General features: G+C 36.2%; 1 protein-coding gene across 3 annotated transcripts in view; it reads right to left on the bottom strand.

Moving 5' to 3' along the window:
* The window catches only part of COX16 (cytochrome c oxidase assembly factor COX16), a 124,224-nt gene that overhangs the window by 4,454 nt on the left and 98,320 nt on the right, over positions 1 to 21,450 (bottom strand). Inside the window, exon 4 of one of the 3 annotated variants that reach the window (XM_055088567.1) lies at positions 19,619 to 19,754. The exons of 1 other annotated variant lie outside the window; for it this stretch is intronic. In XM_055088567.1, coding sequence (XP_054944542.1) covers positions 19,619 to 19,754 — 136 coding nt within the window. Of the gene's footprint in view, positions 1 to 19,618; positions 19,755 to 21,450 lie in introns of those variants that run through there. One more of the 3 variants, XR_008618697.1, reaches the window with a different exon arrangement.

Genomic DNA, 21,450 nt, shown 5'->3' on the forward strand with positions numbered 1-21,450 from the left:
TTGCTGCAACTAGAGAAAGCCCTCGCACAGAAAAGAAGACCCAACACAGCCCAAAATAAGTAAATAAATAAATTTATTTTAAAAAAAATTTCCTGCTATTAATTAGCCGTGACCTTGGACATATTACTTTATGTCTTTGAGCCTCATTTCTTAATAGAGGATAATAATGCCCATCACAAAAGACTACGGGGTGGTTTAAGTAAAGAATGTAAAGTATTGGACACATAGTAGATATTGATAAGTAATAGCTTCTGTGTCAATTAAGATCTAACAAGAAATAGATTGAATATTCAAATTAGGATATTTTAAGGTTTTTTTCCTTAAAAATGGATTATTTCCAAAGGTGGGCAGGACTTAGGGGAACCACCTCTAAGAAGAAATCCAAGGGTAAACAAATAAATCTGCTCTCCAAATTTAATTTACAGGAGTGTTTATCACAACATTGTTGTCTTGAGTACCATCAGGAAACAATCCAGATGTCCAAGTACAGGAAATTATTACATCCACAGAACGGAATACCAAAAAGCCACTAAATATAATATTGTAAAAGTAAATGTATTTACATCAAATATTTTAGTAATGTAGTACTAAATGAAAAGAGCAGATTTTAAGATATTATGGAGAGTAGAATCTATTTTGCTAAAATTATATGTATATTATATGTATAATCTAAATTTATATCTAGATATAATTATTTAAAGCCAGACCCTTAAGATTCTTCTGGGATCTTTTATAAATTGCCAGCTTTTTTCAGTCCTAAAAGAGGTAGAAAGTTGATTTCAGCTTTTGGGGGGTGGGAGTCACCTTTAACCTGATTCAGATGATTTATATTGAGTGGCCAGAATTCTGTTTGGTAATAAGCCTTCTCAGGTGTGTTTGAATCAGAGCTGTCTCTGAGACTGTAACTTCTTTGGGGTAGGGTTCAAAGTAAAGGTGGAAAAAATGCTCTTGCTTGCCTGTGAATTTAGAGAGCACTGACTTGCCAAGTGTTGCTTGTTGTTTTTTGGTTAATGATGTGCAGGATATCTGAAGCTGGGAAACTGAAAACTGCATGAAGGATGTGAAGCAGTATATTCCCTTTAGAACGGAGACTATAAAAAGTAATTGGACTGGCCATGGTTTAGCTCTACATGGGCTGGATGATTGAAGTCCATGTGTGGAATTACTTAGGACAGAATAACCCAGAAAGCACAGCTGCTGGACTGTTGTGGTCTGAGCTCATTGTCTGGCTACAGCCATACCTCTGAGGGTGAAGAGGTGGAGTTTCGTCTACAACAGGGGATGCAAACTGAAGTGCTTACACTGTGACGGGTAGTAATGATACTCATAGGGAACACTTATACATGCTAAAGAATGTTCTAAGGGTTTTACTTGATTACCCTAAATCCTCAAAAGGCCTGTGAAGAAGATACTCTTATTAGTTCAGTTTTACAAACTGAAGAAACCTATGCACAGAGAGGTTAAGTAACTTGTCCAAAGTTATAGAGTCAGTAAGTAGCAGAGATGGGATTTGAACTCCAGTCTGGCAGCAGAGCCTGAATTAACCATTATGGTCTGCTACCTCTGTAGTAAGCCTAATGTCCTTGAGTGAAGCTGGCAGGATGTAAAGAAAAGGGAGAAGGGGGAGTTGGGCAAACTAGAGATGAATGTCCTGACTAAAGAAACAGCTATTAGCAAGCAACTGCTGCTGTGGAGGAATATAAGCCCAGTGTTTCCAGATCATCTGAGTTTTCAAGAGAAAACAGAAATCTGGATTTTTATGTGAAATTCCTAATTTAAAAATACACTGCTGACCAAAGCACACACATACATGCACACACACACATATATGCACACACACACACACTACCATGGATGACTAATTTCTGAACCCTATATTAAAAAGAATGGACATTTTGGGACTTCCCTGGTGGTCCAGTGGTTAAGACTCCAGGCTTCCACTGCAGAGGGCTCAGGTTCGATCCCTGGTCAGGGAACTAAGATCCTGCATGCCGCCTGATACAGCCAAAAAAAAGAAGTGGGGGGGTGGATTTCTATGTTCAATTGTCCTAGAAAGTGGAGATAACCTAGTAGATGAACCTTAGATGGAAGGGAGGAAAAAACTCCATTGTTTCTTATGTTGTGGTTTAAGTAAGTTAATGTCTCTGAACCTCTTTTTTTCTCATCTATAAATTGGTGGGGATAATAGTATTATCACGTAGGGCTTATGTGGGGTTAACTCAGGCAACCAACTTTTTATTTTTTATTTTTTTTAATTTTTTTAAATTTTTTATTTTTTTAATTATTTATTTATTTATTTATTATTATTTTTTTTTGTGGTATGCGGGCCTCCCTCTATCGCGGCCTCTCCCATTGCGGGGCACAGGCTCCGGACGCGCAGGCTCAGCGGCCATGGCTCACGGGCCCAGCCACTGCATCGGCAGGCGGACGCGCAACCACTGCGCCACCAGGGAAGCCCGCAACCAACTTTTTAAAGTGTCAACTTGGAACACAGCCATACCAGACTAAAACATAAATAATAAATAAATATACAATGTTGTAGGTATGTAATACATTTATTATATACCATTTATAATTATAATTAACATAATTGTTTTATTACTTTAAGAAATATATGAAAAATAAGTGTTTATTGGAATTATATATAATTTTGTATTATTATCTGTTACATAAATGTTATTGGAGCTGTATAAAGACTCTTCATGGACTTCCCTGGTGGCACAATGGTTAAGAATCCGCCTGCCAATGCAGGGGACACAGGTTCGAATCCTGGTCTGGGAAGATCCCACATGCCATGGAGCAACTAAGCCCGTGCGCCACAACTACTGAGCCTGTGTGCCACAACTACTGAAGCCCACGAGCCAAGAGCCCATGCTCCACAACAAGAGAAGCCACCACAATGAGAAGCCTGTGCGTCGCAACAAAGAGTAGCCTCTGCTCGCTGCCAACTAGAGAAAACCGCAAGCAGCAACGAAGACCCAATGCAGCCAAAAATAAATAAATAAATTTATAAAAAAAGAAAAAGACTCTTCATATCTGGTAGGTAAGCCTCTCCATTGTGAAGTTTTTCTTTAAGTGTCTTGGCTATTCTTGGCCCTTTGCTCTTCCATAAACATCTTAGAGTTAGCTTTTAAGATCAGCAAAACATTTATTAGAATTTTGATTGGAATTACATTGAATAAATACATCAATTTGGGAGAGAACTGACATCTATTTTGATATTGTCTTCCAATCCATGAACATGGTGTATCTCTTCTTTTATTTAGGTAATTTTAATTCAGTAAAGATTTATAATTTCCTCAGTGAAGGTGTCATGTGTATTTTGTTAACTTTTCTTAAGTATTTTCTTAGGTATTTTTGAAGTTTCTGTAAATATTATTTTTATTTTATAATTTCTACTGTTTCTTCTTGATAAATAAAAATGTAATTATTTTGTGTAATTACATTTTATCTAAGACTTGCTTAGTGCATTTAATCTAGTAATTTATTTTGGATTTTTTACAAAAATTATGTCATTTATGAATTATAACAGTTTTATTTACTTCTTTCCAATACTTACACATTTATTTCTTTCTTTGCCTTACTGTGCTGGCCTGGGACTCGAGAACAACGATTAATGGAAGCGGTCATAGATAACCTGTGACTTGTAATAAATCTTAAGGAGAAGTCTTCCTTGTTTTGGAGGTAAGTATGATGTTTGTTTTAAGTTTATTTTTGTTATAGAAGGAAATTTCTTCCTATTTTTCATTTGCTAACAGTGTTTTTTTTTTAAGTCATGAATGGGTGTTGAAGTTAAACCAAGTAACTATAGAACTTAACCCGGTTACATGGTCTTTCTTCTTTAATCTGTTAATGTAGTGAATTATATCAATTATTTTCAAATGTGGAACCAATGCTGCTTTACTGGAATAAATTCAACTTGGTCATAACATACTATCTTTTTTATATGTTGCTAAATTTAGTTTGTTAATATTTTGTTTAGGATTTTAAAATCCATGCTAATTATTGAACATTACCTATAATTTTCTTTCCTGTATTCTCCTTCTTAGGTTTAAGTATTATGATTATACCAATCTCTTAAGCTAAATTGGAGAGTGTTCTCTCTTCTGTAAGTTTCTGGAAAAATTGGGTAAAGATTGGGAGTATTTACTTCTTTTTTTTATTGAAGTAGAGTTGATTTACAATATTGTGTTATTTTCTCATATGTGGACTCTAAAAAATAATACAAACGAATCTATATACAAAACATAAACATACCCACAAACATAGAAAACAAATTTATGGTTCCCAAAGGGATGAGGGAGAGGGGAGGGACAAATTAGGAGTATAGGATTAACAGATACAAACTACTATACATAAAATAGGTAAGCAACAAGGATTTACTCTACAGCATAGGGAATTCTGCCCAATATCTTATTTATTTCTTGATTGCTTGGTTGAATTCAACACAACCAATCAATAGGATCTTGTTGATTTTCTGTCTAGTAGTTCTATTAGTTGCCAAGAGGGGGGTGTTGATGTCCCCAACTGTAATCTGGTTTGTTATTTTTCCTTTCAGCTAGATCAGTTTTGCTTCATGTAATTTGAGGCTATGTTGTTGAGTACATACACATTTAGGATAATTATTATCTTCAGCTAAGATTTCTCTAGATTGTGCCCCCGGTGGGGGGGAAAGGATGTTGAAATTCTAACCCTGGTACCTGTGTATGTGACCTCATTTGGAAATAGATGCAATCAGAAGATAATGAGGTCATGCTGGATTAGGGTGGGTCTTACAAGAAGAGATAAATTTGGACATAGACAGACACAGGGAAAAGATAGCCATGTGATGACAGAGGCAGAGATTGGAGTGATGCAGCTACAAGCCAAGGAACACCAAAGATTGTTGGCAAACACCAGAAGCTAGAAGAAGCAAGCAAGGATTTTCCCCTACAGTTTTCAGAGGGAGCATAGTCCTGATGACACCTTAATTTCAATCTTCCACCCTCCAGAACTGTGAGATAATTTACACTGTTTTAAGCCACCAGTTTGTGGTACTTTGTTACAGCCTTCCCAGGAAACTAATACATCTTACTAGTGAATTGATCCTTTATTACTGTGTAATATTCCTCTTTGTCTCTACTAATATTCTTTGCTTTGAAATCTACTTTATCAGACATTAATGTAGCACTCCTGGTGTCTGATCAATGTTTGCATGGTTAATCTTTTCCAATCATTTTATTTTCAAACTATTTTATTGGATTTGAAGTAAGTTTCCTGTACACAGCATATTTTTGAGTCATGTTTATTCACTCTGCTTATCTATTTTAATTGGCATATTTAGGTCATTTACTTTTAAGGTGATTATTGTTATTGCTTAAATCTGCCATTTTATTATTTGTTTCTGTATTTTTCCTCTAGTTCTCATTTATGTTTTTCCTTTTTTTGCCTTTCTCTGCATTATTTGAACATTTTTAAGGATTCTATCTTACTTATGTATAGTGTTTTTGAGTAAATATCTTTGTATAATTTTCATAGTGGTTGCTCTAAGTATTACAAGTATAAATATGTGACATTATACTTTACTGGTATCAACATTTTAGCACGTCTAGTGAAATTTTAAAACCTTACTGCTATTTAAGTCCTTTTGCCTTCCCCACTTTAAAATATCATTTTCTTGAGTATCACATGGTGTTAGTTCTTATTTCAATCATCAAATACTATTTCTAAAACTCATGAAGAGAAGGATAGTCTATTGTATGTATCCATATTTCTGTTCTTTCCACAGTTCTTTCTTCCTTCCTGATGCTCCAAGATTCCTTCTTCTATCATTTCTTTTCTCTTTGAGAATTTCTTTTAGCTAATCTTTAAGGGTAGAACTGCTAGAGACAAATTCTTGGTTTTCCTTCTTTTGGGAATGTCTTTATTTCCTCTTCATTCCTGAAGGATAGTTTCACAGGGCATAGAATTAATGGTTGACAGTTCTTTTCTTTCACCACTTGAAAAATGTGCCACTTCCTTCTGGCTTGTATGTTTTCTATGAAAAATCTGCTGTCATTAGAATTTGTGTCCTTTATAGGTAATACATCATTTCCCTCTGGTTGTTTTCAAGATTTTTTTTCTTTTTATTTAGTTTTCAGAAGTTTAATTATGTTGTGTGTTGGAGTAGACTTCTTTAGGTTTGTCCTGTTTGCGTTTTCTTAGCTTCTTGAGTAAGTAGGTTTGTGTCTTTCACCAAGTTTGGGACATTTTCAGCTATTATTTCTTTGAATACTCTGTCAGTTCCACTTTCCCATTCTTCTGAGACTCTGATGATATGAATGTTTGCATTGTCCCACAGGTCCGAGTCCCTGAGGCTTTTTTTTTTCCTTGTCTATTTCACCTCTGTTGCTTATGCTGGGTAAATACTATTGATTTGTGTTAAAGTTCACTGATTCCAACCTCTGTCATCTCCTTTCTGCTGTTGAATCCATCCAGCAATTTACAAGAAATCTTTTACTGTATTTTTCAGTTCTATAATTTCAATTTGGTTCTTTTTTTATAACTTCTATTTCTTTGCTGAGATTTTTTGGGTTTTTTTCTTTTGTGTGAAGAGAATTTGTAATAATTGTTAAAGCATTTTTGATGACTCCTTTAAAAATCCTTGTCAGATAATTCCAACATCTGATTCACTCCCATGTTGGCGTTAGATGATCTACTTTTCTCACTCAAGTTGTGATTTTCTTGGTTTTTGGTATTATGGATGATTTTTATTATATCTTGGATATTGTGTCTATTATGTTAGACTCTGGGCTCTATTTATTTATCTACTTTATTTTAGCAGGCATTTACCTTGTTTAGCTTTATAAAGCATGCAAGTCCTGGCCAACTTTTGTGGACTGTATTTCCAACAACAGTCTAATTTTCTCTTTCTGGCATTATTTTGGTCTGCTTGATTTATCTGGTGGCACTGAGATTCCCACTTGTTCCTGCTGTTGCTGCCTGAGGGAGCAGAAGGAATTCTGCAGACTGGCCCATCCAGTGTCCCCCAGTGAAGAGGGGAATCTTAGGTCTGCAAGGACATTGAAACTTCCCTAGCTGGGCAGCTTGTTGTCGTGGGGTCCCTCTTGCTGATCACATCTCTCTCCACCTTCTACCCTGGCCACCCTAGTGTCTCTGGATGGGGAAGGGAAATCTCAGGCCCATGGAGACAAAGTGGCCTGCCATGCCTTGCTGGTGTTGTGGTGGTGTATGGTGTCTTGTTCACATCATGTGATCACCCTATGGTCTCTCAGTAGAAGGGAGTCTCAGGCCCATGAGGACAGAGACTTTCCTGCCTGAGATGCTTATTGTGGTGGGGACCAGTGGTCCAGTGCTGCCCGGCAGGCTCAGTATCTCTTGGCGGGGGAAGTGGATCTTAGGCGTAGAAAAGTGCTATTCCTACCCACTAATCATTAGCAGTTCTCCTTGCCAGTAGTGCCAGGCTCCTCTAGTGGATTCTTCCTGTTTGATGGGGGGGGGGGGGCGGGGGGAGGGAAGTAAGCCTGACCTTCTGTTACTAGCTTGGGGGTTAGAAAACACTGGCTCTAAGTAGCCTTCTTTTGTTGGGTGAGATGTTATGTAAAGTACCCTGCTGCTGTGTATTGGGATCCCAAACCAGTTTGCCTTCTTTCTACAACCTTTCAGAGTTCTCCTTTCCTTGTCTCTTTTGTTATTTCCAAGGTATATATTTGTATTAGTGTGGAGGCACAGGGAGAAACAAGTCTAATCATCTTATCTGAATTGGAAGTTATTTACTCATTCAGTTTTATCATCATTTGTGGGACTATTCAGGTTTTCTCTTATTCTTCAGTCAGTTTTGGTAAATTAAATTTTCTAGGAATTTATTAGTTTCATCTCAGTTTTCAAATTTGTTGTCAAAAATTTTTCATTTTATTGTCTTTTTGATCCCTGTAGTTATAACTCATATTTCTTAATTTGTTTATTCTCTTTTTCCCTTGGTAAGCTTTGCTAGAGTTAACCTATTTTATAAGTCTTTTTGAATAACTAACTTTCACCTTTGATGAGTCTCAGTTTTATATTCATTTATTAACTTCCTCCATTCTGCCTTTCTTTGGGCTTGTTCTGCAATTTTTTCATAACATCTTAAATTATACTTAGCTTATTAATTTTCAGCCTCTCTTTTTTTCCAATATATGCATTTATTTAAGACTAAAAATATCCCTGTAAGCTAGCAATACTAAAATAGAAAGTTTTGATATGTAACATTGTGGCCCCCACAGAGGAGGGATGCAACCCTCATCCAAATTTTGGTTTGGATATTAAGACATGACATCACATGTGCACCAAGAGAGTAGAAAAAGGTTTATTACTCACATAATGAGGCTTTCTGGGGAGTAGGACAAGCTTCAAAGCAACTCCAAAGATGGCTGGAGAGAGCAGGAAGGGGCAACCAGCTTGGGATTTTACAGTGGTTAGGGGGTAGGACTGAGGTTAGGGTTCCCTCTTGTAGGCTGGGGCTTATATGGTTTGAACTTCTCACCAGCACCAGAGGAGGAAGGGAGCAGCCAAGCTTTCTTATCAGCTTGCCCAGGAGCAGGTAAGAAGGGGAAGAAAGAGTGGTGGGGCCTAAAACTTGTCAGCAGTCAAATATAAAAAATGGGCTCTTTATTGAACATAATACTATTATTATAGCTTATTTCTAAATATATATATTTTTACCATTATGCCTTCTTCTTTGACTAATGAGTTGTTTAGAAGTATGTATGTATATTTTCAAATACCTAAATATATAGATTTTTTTTTTTTTTACTATGTTAAAAACTTCTAACTCAATTGTATTGTGGTTAGGAAATGTGCAGTATGGCTAATTTTCATCTAAGTTCATGTGAACTTGAAAGGAATTTGAATTCTCCAAATTTGAGTGCAATGGTTGATATATGTCCTTGAGCTCAAATATTTGAGTTGCTTCTCTCTGCTTGTTATAAAGCTTATCTCTTTGTTGTCTACAATTTCATCATGACTTGTCAAGGTATAAATTTTCTTTTATTTATTTTATTTGTAATGTATTGGGCTTTGTGTTTCTCATAAAATCTGGAAAATTCTCTGCCATTAGCTCTTTGAAGATTGCCTCTTCCCCATTTTCTCTGTTATTTCTGTTTTAGACTGAATAGATGCTTGTTAGGACTTGTTATTCTATCCTCCTTGTCTCTTAATATTTCTTCCATTTTTCTATTTTCTGGATAATTTGCATTCTGGGTAATTTTTTGGAATGTATTGTTCAATGCACTAATTTTCTCCCAACTGTTCTAACTTGCTCCATTGAGTCTTATCATTTATATTTTTCATTTCTAGAAGTTCTAGCTGATTATCTTCTAAATCTTAGTGGTTTCTCTTCAAATTCTTTTATTCTTTGAACATGTTTTAAGCTTATAAAAATTTATTTAAATATATTAAATATGTTATTTTATAATCTGTGTCTGATAATTTGAATATTTTAAGTCTTTTTGTTCCTGATATTGCTGGGTTTCTTTGGCTCTCACTTATGGCGCCTTATTTCTGCTCTGTAATTTGTTTTCTTGGAGCTGTTTATTTTCTTTGGAACCTTTGGGATTGCTTTGGGATTTGGCTGAATTTTCATTCCTGCAAAGAAGATTTTGCTTTTGCTTCTACTAGTTGCCTAAGGGCACTACCAACCTAGATGACTTTAAATTCTCCATAGAAAGTTTTTTGGGTCACATAGATTGTGTGAATTTGACCTCAAACCTGCTTTGGGGATGCCTGTTGTTATAATTTCTCATGGGAGATTACCCACCTCTCCTTTGTGCCAAGTTTGAGGCAAGTAATAATTTTCCCACTCTCTTTCTTTTTGTAGCAGGTTTGTTTCTCATTTTCCTTTTGGGGTTCCAGCTCTATAAAGAGGTCTTCTGTCAGACTTCTAAGGTCCAGACTTCTAAGGACTTTACCTCCTGTTCCCCTGCATAATATAGGCGATCAGGTCCCCCAAAATCAGTCTCCAGGGATCAGGAGAAACCATTAGGGAGAAAGCAGACTTGGGTGCTCTCTTACTTCTTGGAGTTTCTCCTATAGTATTGTTTTTGGCCTTTGTGGATCCTATCATTTAACTGTGGATCCTATCAGAAAGACTTTAAACAAAATTGTTTTAATAGACTTTATTTAAAATTTTTACTTTTACTTTTTAGAGCAGTTTTAGGTTCATGGTAAAATTTAACATAAAGTACAGAGAGTTCCCATATACCCTCTGCTCCACCCCCACTCCCAACACACACACAGCTTCCCCACTATGAATATCTGGCTCCAGGGTAGTATAATTGTTACATCAATGAACCTACATTGACACATCATTACTACACAAAGACCGTAGTTTACATTAGGTTTCACTCTTGGTATTGTATACTCTTTGGGCTTTGACAAATGTGAAATGACATGCTTCCACATTAGAGTGCCATATAGAATAGTTTCACTACCTAAAAATCCTCTGCCTTCCACCTATTCATCCCTCCCTCTCTCCTAGCCCCTGGCAATCACTAATCATTTTACTGTCTTTACAGATTTGCCTTTTCCAGATGTCATAAAGTTGGATTAATATGATAGGTAGCCTTTGCGGATTGGCTTTTTTCACTTAGTAATAGGCATTTAAGTTTCCTCCACATTTTTTCATGGTTTGATAGCTCTATATGTTCTATACTGAACATAATTCTATTGTCTGGATATACCACAGTTAATTTATCCATTCACCTACTGAAGAACATCTTGTTTGCTTCCATATTTTCGCAATTATGAATAAAGCTGCTATAAACATTCATTGGCAGTTTTTTTAATGAACAGAAGTTTTCATCTCCTTTGGGTAAATACAAGGAGTGTGATTGCTGAGTTGTACAGTAAGACAACATTTAGTTTTGTAAGAAACTGCCACACTGTCTTCCACCGTGGCTGTACCATCTTGAACTCCCACAGTGAATGAGAGTTCCTGTTGCTCCACATCCTTGCTACCATTTGGTGTTGTCAGTGTTTTGGATTTTGGCCATTCTAGTAGGTGTGTAGTGGTATTTTATTGTTGTTTTAACTTGCAATTCCCTAATGGCCTGTAATGTTGAACATCTTTTCATATGCTTATTTACCATCTGTATATCATCCTTGGTATGGTGTCTGTTCAGGTCTTTTGCCAAATTTTTAATTGGGTTGTTTATTTTCTTATTGTTAAGAGTTCTTTGTATATTTTGGATAATTGTCATTTATCAGACACGTCCTTTGCAAATATTTTCTCCCTGTCTATGCCTTGTCTTCTCATTACCTTGACAGTGTCTTTCACATAGCAAAGATTTTTAATTTTAAAGAAGTCCAGCTTATCAATTATTTTTTTTCATGGATCATACCTTTTGTATTGTATACTCAAGGTCATCTAGAATTTCACCTGTTATCTTCTAGAAGATTTATAATTTGGGGTTTTACATTTAGGTCTATGATCTATTTTGAGTTAATTTTTCTGAAGGGTGTGAGGTGTGCATCTAAATTCATTTGTTTTTGTTTTGCATGTGGAGGTTCCATTGTTCCAACAGCATTGTTAAAAAGATTAGCTTTGGGCTTCCCTGGTGGTGCAGTGGTTGAGAGTCCGCCTGCTGATGCAGGGGACACGGGTTCGTGCCCCGGTCCAGGAAGATCCCACATGCTGTGGAGCGGCTGGGCCCGTGAGCCATGGCCGCTGGGCCTGCGTGTCCGGAGCCTGTACTCCGCAGCGGGAGAGGCCACAACAGTGAGAGGCCCGCGTAACGCAAAAAAAAAAAAAAAAAAAAAAAGATTAGCTTTTATCCTTTGTTAGAGATCAGTTGACTATATTTATATGTTTCTATTTCTGGGCTCTCTGTTCTATTATACTGATCTATTTGTTTATTCTTTCACAATAACACACTGTTTTGAATAGTGTAGCTTTAGAGTAATTCTTAAAGTTGAGTAGTGTCAGTCCTCTAATTTTGTTCTTCTCCTTCAATTTTGAGTCTTTTGCTTCTCCACATGAACTTTAAAATCAGTTTGTTGATATCCACAAAATAACATGCTAGGATTTTGACTGAGGTTGCATTGAAACTACAGATTGTCAGTTGGGAAGAACTGACATCTTGACAATATTGAGTCTTCCTAACCATGAACATGGAATATATCTTCATTCATTTAGTTCTTGTTTGATTTCTTTCATCAGAGTTTTTTAGTTTTCATATATATCTTGTCCATATTTTTTAGATTTACACCTAAGCATTTCATTGGAGAAGGAGGGGTGCTAATGTAAATGGTATTATTTTAAATTTCAAATTCCACTTGTTCATTCCTGGTATCTAGGATATAGGATTGACTTCTGTATATTAAAGTGTATGTTGTAGCCTTACTATAATCACTATTAGTTTCAGAAGGGTTTTGGGGTTTTTTTGCCAATTTTTTTTCAGATTTTCCACACAGACAATCATGTCATCAGAACAAAGACAGTTTTCTTTCTTTCTTCCCAATCTGAGTATCTTTTACTTCCCTTTCTAGGACTTTGAGTATGGTGTTTAGAAGGAGTGATGAGAGGGGATATCCTTTCCTTTTACTTGATCTTGGTGGGAAAGCTTCTAGTTCCTCATCATTACACATGATATTAGCTGTAGGTTTTTTTGCAGATGTCCTTTATCAGGTTGAGGAAGTGTCCCTCCATTTCTAGTTCATCGAGAGTTTTTTTTAATTATGAATGGTTGTTAGATTTTGTCAAATGCTTTTTCTGCATCTATTGACATGATCATGTGATTTTTCTTCTTTAGCCTGTTGATGTGATGGATTATATTAATTGATTATTAATGTATGAATATATGTGTATTCTGCTGTTGTTGGATGAACTTGTCTATAGATATCAATTATATCCAGTTGATTGATGATGCTGTTGGGTTCAACTATGTCCTTACTTATTATCTGACTGCTAGATCTGCCCCTTTCTGATAGAGGGGTGTTGAAGTCTCCAACTGTGAACTGTGATAGTGGATTCATCTACTTCTCCTTGCAGTTTTATCAGTTTTTGTCTCACATGTTTTGACAGTCTTTTGTTAGGGTAAACATATTAAGGATTGTTTTGTCTTCTTGAAGAATTGAGCCTTTTATCATTATGCAATTATTCTCTTTATCCCTGATAATTTTTCTTGCTCTGAAATCTGCTTTGTCTGAAATTAATATAGCTACTCCAGCTTTCTTTTGATAAGTATTAGCATGGATATCTTTCTCCATTCCTTTACTTTTAATCTATATGTGTCTTTATAATTAAAGTTGGTTTCTTATAGACAGCATATAGTTGGGTCATGCTTGATTGACTGTCATCATAGCCTTTGATTCATCTCTGTCTTTTAATTGGTATGTTTAGACCACTGATATTTAGTTATTATTGATATAGATGTATTAATAGCTACAATATTTGTTACTGTTTTCTATTCATTGCTCTTATTATTATTATTATTATTTTTGGTGGGGGGGAGGTATGCAGGCCTCTCACTGTTGTGGCCTCTCCCGTTGCAGAGCACAGGCTCCAAACACGCAGACTCAGCGGCCATGGCTCAAGGACCCAGCCGCTCCGCGGCATGTGGGATCTTCCCGGACCGGGGCACGAACCCGTGTCCCCTGCATTGGCAGGCGGATTCTCAACCACTGTGCCATCAGGGAAGCCTGCTCTTATTATTATTATTTTTTTCTATTTTTGTGTTCACTTTTTCTGCCTTTTGCAGTTTTAATTGAGCATTTATGATTCCATTTTTTCTCCTTTTTAAAAATATCAATTATGCTTCTTTGATTTTTAACTGTTTTAGTGGGTGCCCTAGAGTTTTCAATATACATTTGCAACCAATCCAAGTCCACTTTCAAATAACTTTATACTGCTTCATGGGTTGTGCAAGTACCTTATAATAACAAAGGATTCCTAATTCCTCCCTCCTGTCTATTGTATCATTGCTGTCATCCATTTCACTTATACATAAATTGTAATGATTGAATATATTGTTGCCATTATTTTGAATAAACTGTTATCTGTTTTTTCAAGAATAGGAAAAATAAAAGTTGTTCTTTTACCTTCACTTATTCCTTCTCTAATGCTCTTCCTTTCTTTATGTAGAGCAGAGATTCTGGCCTATATGATTTTCCTTCTCTCTAAAGAACTTTTAACATTTCTTGCAAGGCAGGTCCACTGGCAACAAATTCTTTCAATTTTTGTTTGTTGGACAAAGTTCATTTTTAAAGGATAATTTTGGAGGATATAGAGTTTTAGGTGGTGGGATGTTTTTTCACTAAACACTATTTTTTGTTTAAATATTTATTTATTTATTTATTTTTTATCTTTGGCTGCATCAGATCTTAGTTGCAGCATGCGGGATCTTTGTTGGGATCTTCGTTGCAGCATGCAGGATCCTCGGCTATGATGCATGGGCTCCTCATTGCAGCATGTGGGCTTCTCTCTAGTTGTGCACAGATTCAGTAGTTGTGGTGCACAGGCTCTCTAGTTGTGGCCCGTGTGCTCAGTAGTTGTGGCACGTGGGATCTTAGTTCCCTGACCAGGGATTGAACCTGCATCCCCTGCATTGGAAGGCAGACTCTTAACCAGGGAAGTCCTTCATTCAACACTTTGAATATTTCATTCCACTCTCTTCTTGCTTGCATTGTTCTTGAGAAGTCTGATATAATTCTTTTATCTTTGCTCCTCTATATGTAAGGTGTTTTTTTCCTCTAGCTTTTAAAAATATTTTTTATCTTTTATTTTCTGCAGTTTGCATATGATCTGCCTAACTGTAGTTTTCCGCTTCGTGTTCTCAGAGCTTCCTAAATCTTTAGTTAAGTGACTGACATTAATTTGGGGAAATTCTCCGTCATTATTACTTCAAATATTTCTTCTCTCCCTTTCTCTCTTTTCCTTCTGGTACCCCTATTACTTGTATGTTATACCTTTTGTTGTTGTCCCACAGTTCTTGAATATTTTGTTCCATTCTTTTCAGTCTTTATTTCTGTTGATTTTTGGTTTTGGAAGTTTCTATGTACATATCCTCAAGCTCAGAGAGTATTTCCTCCACCATATTCAGTTTACTAATGAGCCCATCAAGCATTCTTCATTTCTGTAACAGTGTTTTTGATGTCTGGCATTTCTTTTTGATTCTTTCTTAAAATTCCTATATCTCTTCCTTCATTATTTGTCTGTTCTTGCATGTTGACTACTTTTTTCCATTAGAGCCCTTAGCATATTAATTATAGTTGTTTTAAATTCCTAATCTGATAATTCCAACATCTCTGCCACATCTGTGTCTAATTCTGATGCTTGCTCTATCTCTTCAAACTGTGGTTTTTGGTTTTTTTTGTTTTGTTTTTGCCTTGCAGAATGCCTTGTAGTTTGTTGTTGTTGAAAGCCAGACATGATGCACTGGGTAAAAGGAATTCTGGTAAGTAGGCCTTTAGTAATGTGATGGTAAGGTATGGTGGGAGGGGAAGTGTTCTATAGTTCTATGATTAGTGAGCTGGGGCCCTTGAGTTGTAAACTTCACAAATACTTCTCAGTTTCCCAGCCCCCTTAGGTGGGACCAGATGGCTAGAATGGGCTAGATTTGGGTATTTTTCTTCTCCTAGTAGGTTAAGCTCTGATAAAACTCCAATAAGTAAGGCTCTGGTAAAGCAGCTTCTCTTGAGGGAAGGCTTTGCTAAGAAGAATAGGATATTCTGGTGTATTTCAAAATGTTTTTTCCCCCAGCTCTTGCATGCACTAGGGGATTTTTCTCTGATATTCACCTGGTAGAACTCCTGGAGGCAAGCTCACACAAAAATGTGAGGGCTCCCTATCACTTGCAAACCACTTCCACCCCTGGGAGATTTTAGCTATCCGACTTGTCCAAAATGACCTCCAGCAATTGGTCAATTACAGGTCAGGCTTTCCTATCCCAGCACCTGTTCCCACGGAGGTTGCCGCTTCAGGGTTTTTACTTCTGCAAGTTTGATTCCCTGTATCTCTTAAATTTGGGGGCAGTAGTTTGTCTGTGACCTCACTTCTCTGACGGATCAAGGAAAAGTTTTTGATTTTTGTGTTTGTTCAGCTTTTTCCTTGTTGTTTGGACAAAGTGATAACTTCCAAGCTCCTTACATACTGGACCAGAAACCAGAAATTTTTCTTCTCTTTTTTACGGCTTCCCAGTGGTCTCCCCACATCTACTGTAACAATTTAATTATATATTTTATATATATATTATTATAAATATATATAAAATAATGTTAATATATCTATTAAATATATATTTTTTCACTGTAAAAGGGTTATTCCAGGTATCTCCTTGGCCAAATTGTCCAAAATGGGAATCTCTCATATTATTTTCTTTTGAGTCTGGAATTTATCAATTTATACTGCAACTACCAGTTTGAGAGTTCCTGTTTCTCTACATGCTGACCAACTTTAGGCATATCTGGGATAATCATAGAGTCTGAGCATTTTTTCATGTATTTCTTGCTTATTTGTATCTCATCTTTATCTAATTGCCTATTTTTATTGGAACATAGTCACTATTTCATTTTATAAGAGTTTATTACATAAACCTTCTTTGCTACATCTTGTCTGTCACATCTTTTTCCCAGGTACTTGTGGTCTTTTTAACTTAAATGTGGTGTGTTTCATATCCCTAAGCTCTAACCCTGAAGATTCTAATTCACCAGGTCTGGAGTGAGCTCTAGGAATATGTATTTTAAAGAAATACTCAGTTGTTTCTGTGGACCACATCCTACAAAAACACTAACAAATACTATTGGTCTCATAGATCATTAGGCAAATCAGATAAAGGTATTGTGACTCCAAGTCTGGTATTCTTCACATTATACCACAGGTATACCTTTCTGACTCCATTTTGGTTCTTGCTTCCTCCTTTCTCCATCCAGTTATCATAAGCGCCTACTCATTACTACAAACATGAAATTCCTGTGGCAGATAAGAGAAGTATAGGTTGCTTTTCTAGTAGACATGTAGTTATTAAGACTACATACTTTGGCATTAGACAGATGTGGGTTCAAGTCCTAAATTACCGGATTATTTTCCAGCTGCTGTGTAATCTTGGCTATGTTGTTTAACCTTTTATGCCTCAGTCACCTCATTAATAAAATGTATATATCAAGATACTTAACTTTATAGGGTTAGAGTAGGGATTAATGAAGTAATATTAGGAAAGCATAGCCTTTGAAACATAGCAAGTGACCAATCACTAAATTGTAGTTTTTTTGTGTTATTATTTTATGCTGAGCTTATGAGAATGTGCTCTAATTTTTGTACCAAGGTCAGGGCTGCAGGTTTGCCCCAGATGCAGGAAAGTAAAGGGATACATTATCTGTAGAGAATTTTTTAAAAACTGAGTGAAAGTCTGCCTGCTTTTTATTATTACTATGAACTGGTAATTCTAAACAAAGTCAGTGATAAATACTCCTCCCCGAATACTTTCTTTATTGGATTAGGTTCTAAATAATTGCCATGGCTACTGTTGAGTTTTAATTATTTATATACGTGACCTTCAAATTAGCATTTTTGTTGCTTTTTATTTAATGAACATTGCATTCTACATGGAGGTTAATAAGGAGAGCCCTGGCCCATGCAGACTTAGCTACATGCATTTGTTTTGAGAGTAAATTTGTAAAGGTTCATAATTATTCGAGCTAACTTTGGGTGCAGTTTGAGTCTCCAATTCTTATGATAGCACATATTCCAGTGTTTAAACAAAAGATACAAATAATGATAGCACAGTGGTTATAAAAAGAAAGAAACAAAACTTGAGTTACTTCAATTCTGTCATTATGTGTGATATGATGAAGTTTTTTATTTGTTTAAAATTTAAGATAAAATTCAAAATTTAAGATTGTAGAGATATTTGCAAGTTGCTAGAATTGATCCTAAAGAAATAAAGACCTGCAGTTTTGCAATTTTGGATTTTGTTGTGAAATTGGATTCTTATGAATCTCTGCTTACCTTTTTTCATAAAAACTTTTCTTAACTAGCTTACTATCTTGCTACATGTTAACAAAACTTTTGAAGTTAAAATTAATAAAAAATTAATCTGGCTATACTGTCCATTAAACATGAGTATGTGGAGATCCGTTCTGACCAAGTCATTGACAAATCTGCATAAGTTAAGGTTCAAACAGAAACTGTAATGCTATTCATTACTATGATAGGCCAATAAGAAGGTTTAAGTTTTACTATATTTTTTCAAATACGTATACATATATATACATATTCACAGTAATGGGTTTTTTTTTGTTTTTTTGCGGTACGCGGGCCTCTCACTATTGTGGCCTCTCCCGTTGAGGAGCACAGGCTCCGGACGCGCAGGCTCAGCGGCCATGGCTCACGGGCCCAGCCGCTCCGCGGCATGTGGGATCTTCCCGGACCGGGGCACGAACCCGTGTCCCCTGCATCGGCAGGCAGACTCTCAACCACTGCGCCACCAGGGAAGCCCCTACAGTAATGTTTTTAAAAAGTGTTAATCTACTACCTTTTCTCTTTTGTACTTCTCTATTTTTTTTTACTTTTTTTAAAAACACTTTTTCAATTGTATAATTATATATGTGTCAACTACAAGTTGGCACTTGCCATTGGCACTGCCATCTACCTCTACAAGGATTAAATCATGAGCTGCTGTAGCTACTGACTTTCAACACCCTGAAAGGAGTTTGGGGTGGAGATCAGAAATGAGGCACTCTGTGCTCTGGGAAAAACTGGCAGAAAAGGTCTTCAGATAGTTAGATATTTTCAGGAGATGATTTTATGACCCCAATTCTTGCATCTCCTCATATCTAAAAAAGCACTGAAATCCTTCATGGTGACATCTGCTCCTCGTGACTAGCAATAACCTTCACGAGACCAGCAGAAACCTTCTGCAAAAAATATGTGCTTGATTGCATGTACTCCCCCTTCACCAAAATCACATGTATACTAAACTTCCCCCCTACCTCTTTGGAGCAGTTTCTCAGATCTATCTGAAATGCTGTCTCCCAGGCTACAGTCCTCATTTTGCCCCAAATAAAACTTAACTCACAACTCTCATGTTGTGCTTTTTTTTTTTTTAAATCAGCATATAGAAAGTTCAATAAAATAAAAATTTCACTCTCTTTTCCTTTTTTGAAATGCAAATTTATTTTCATTTACTTATTTTTACTGACATGATTGTATTATGGGGTTCAATAAAGGAAAATGTTCACTGCCTAAATTCTTTCTGGCCATTATTATTATTTATTTCATTTCGTGATTATTGCTAAAAATAACTTTGTCATATAGAGGAAGATATGTTAAAAAATAGTCTACTCCAGCAGTCAAATACTGGGTTTGATCCAAAAGTAAGTGGTGTCTACTTCCAGGGTAGTCCAGTTAAATTTTTCCCCTCAAGCATCAGGGTTCCCCCCTCACCTTCCTCTTTTTCTTCTCACTCTTCTTTCTCTTGTCTTCATCCTCACTGCCTCACCCAACTCCGAAGTGCTATTTTAATATGATGGATCCACTGATAGTGAAAGTGAGTCTGAGCTGAATTCATCAGAATGGGTTGCACAGGAAACTAACTGAATGAAAGGTTGTGCATCACAAACAGGGGACCAGGAAAGGTTAAAAAAAAAGGATGCTTTATCAGGTGGTCACCTTTTGGTAGCAGAGTGCTGGTTACAATTTCCTGTTGTGAGGACTCTGAGGACTCTGAATGGGGCTGATCAGGATGTCTACACAAACTCTTTATAGGAGCAGCCATGTAATGTGGAAACTGTTGGAGTGAAGGTGGCTGTTAATGAGGTGAGAGAGGAAAAGAGAACTTAAACAAAATGCACCATAATGAAGGGAAGTGCTTTTTCAAAAACACAATGATACAAATTCCTCTTTGCTAATGCTTTCTTGACCTGGGAGTTGGCAAAGGTTATCCAAACAGAACCAAAATTACTCAGAAAAAGTGCTTTTGGATCAAGGATACTCATGGAAAATTCAAGAAAGAAATTTAAAAAGCAACAAATATGTGAATAAAATAATAAATGTTATAATATAATAATATGATAATTCTAATAAAATATGCAACATCATTACAATTTAAGAAATATGAATAAACAGAGAATCAGCTTGGCAAAGATTTAAAAAGTGACCAAGTGTTAGCATGGTAAAGACAGAGAAATAAGTAATATGTTGTTTGTGGAGTAAACATTAGTACACACTTCTTGGCAAACTTAGCAATATTTATCCTTAAAAATCTATATTCATTTGAATCCAGCATTTCCATCTATAGTAATTTGTTCAGAGGAAATAACTATGACTTTCGGTAAAGATTTAACCCTATGTAACTCAATTATAGTTAATTATTTTATAACTTAGAAAGTCTGGAAATACCTCAACTATCCAAAAATAGTGGTCCGATTAGATATATTATAGTAGACTTTGACTGGAAATTTATCCAGTGATTAAAAATTATGCACTATCAAATATTTAAGGACATGGAAATACACCGTTAACTAAAAAACAAATTACTAAACAATATTACAGTATCCTTTATGCTTAGAAAAGTAACTGGAAAATGTATATTGAAATAGAAAGAAAAATCTTTATTCCCTTATTTCATTCTCCCTTTTTGCTCTTCCCTAATCCATCCCAATCCTAAGGAATCGCTAATATTTTGTCAAATTCTGGCATACTGTTTGGGCCACAGTTACAGACTGGCAGCCACTGTTCATTAAAAGGGCACGTGTGTAGCTCCCTCTCTCTTGTTTCCTACTGCCCCCATGTGGTAGGATTGGTAAACTGAATCAAGGTCAGCTTGGACTAATCAACTTGCTGCTTCACCTGGTCTCTCTTCTTTAGCCTCATCATTGCTTAGGCCTCCTGTACCTTATGGTGAGTAGAGAATAGAAGATCCCAAGAAATGTAATTGAGCTGGGGAAGGAGTAGAAACTGTTAAGTTTATAGGGAACTGGTGCCGAAGCTACGCATGAGGTACTGAAGGTCAAGGTCTAGGCTGGCTGCCTAAACCACAAAGGGGGGGAGGGGATTAATAGAGATGCAATCATTAATTAAATTAATAAATTAATAGAGATGCAACAAAAAATTTTAAAAAACTAATATGCTGGGAAATATTATATTGCTTGGGGGAAATTAGATTTAAAGTTTTCTAATGTCTTTATATTATTTTAGAAGAGGCTTAAGGTATAAGCTTTGTATTTTGTTGTAGAAATTAATGCTACTCTTTAGTATTTATCATTCTACTCTCCTTTGGGGAACTTTGGGGACCTGGACCTCCTTGCCTATTGGAAGTTAGCCTTGGCCACAAAAGTAGTTTGATCAATGAAATATGAATGAAGGTATCACTTCCAAGAGGAAGTATTTAAGAATTAGTTTGAGGGGCTTCCCTGGTGGCGCAGTGGTTGAGAGTCTGCCTGCCGATGCAGGGCACACGGGTTCGTGCCCCGGTCCGGGAAGATCCCACATGCCGCGGAGCG

Source organism: Physeter macrocephalus, chromosome 11 (assembly GCF_002837175.3).
Source record: "Physeter macrocephalus isolate SW-GA chromosome 11, ASM283717v5, whole genome shotgun sequence".
Lineage (NCBI taxonomy): Eukaryota > Metazoa > Chordata > Mammalia > Artiodactyla > Physeteridae > Physeter > Physeter macrocephalus.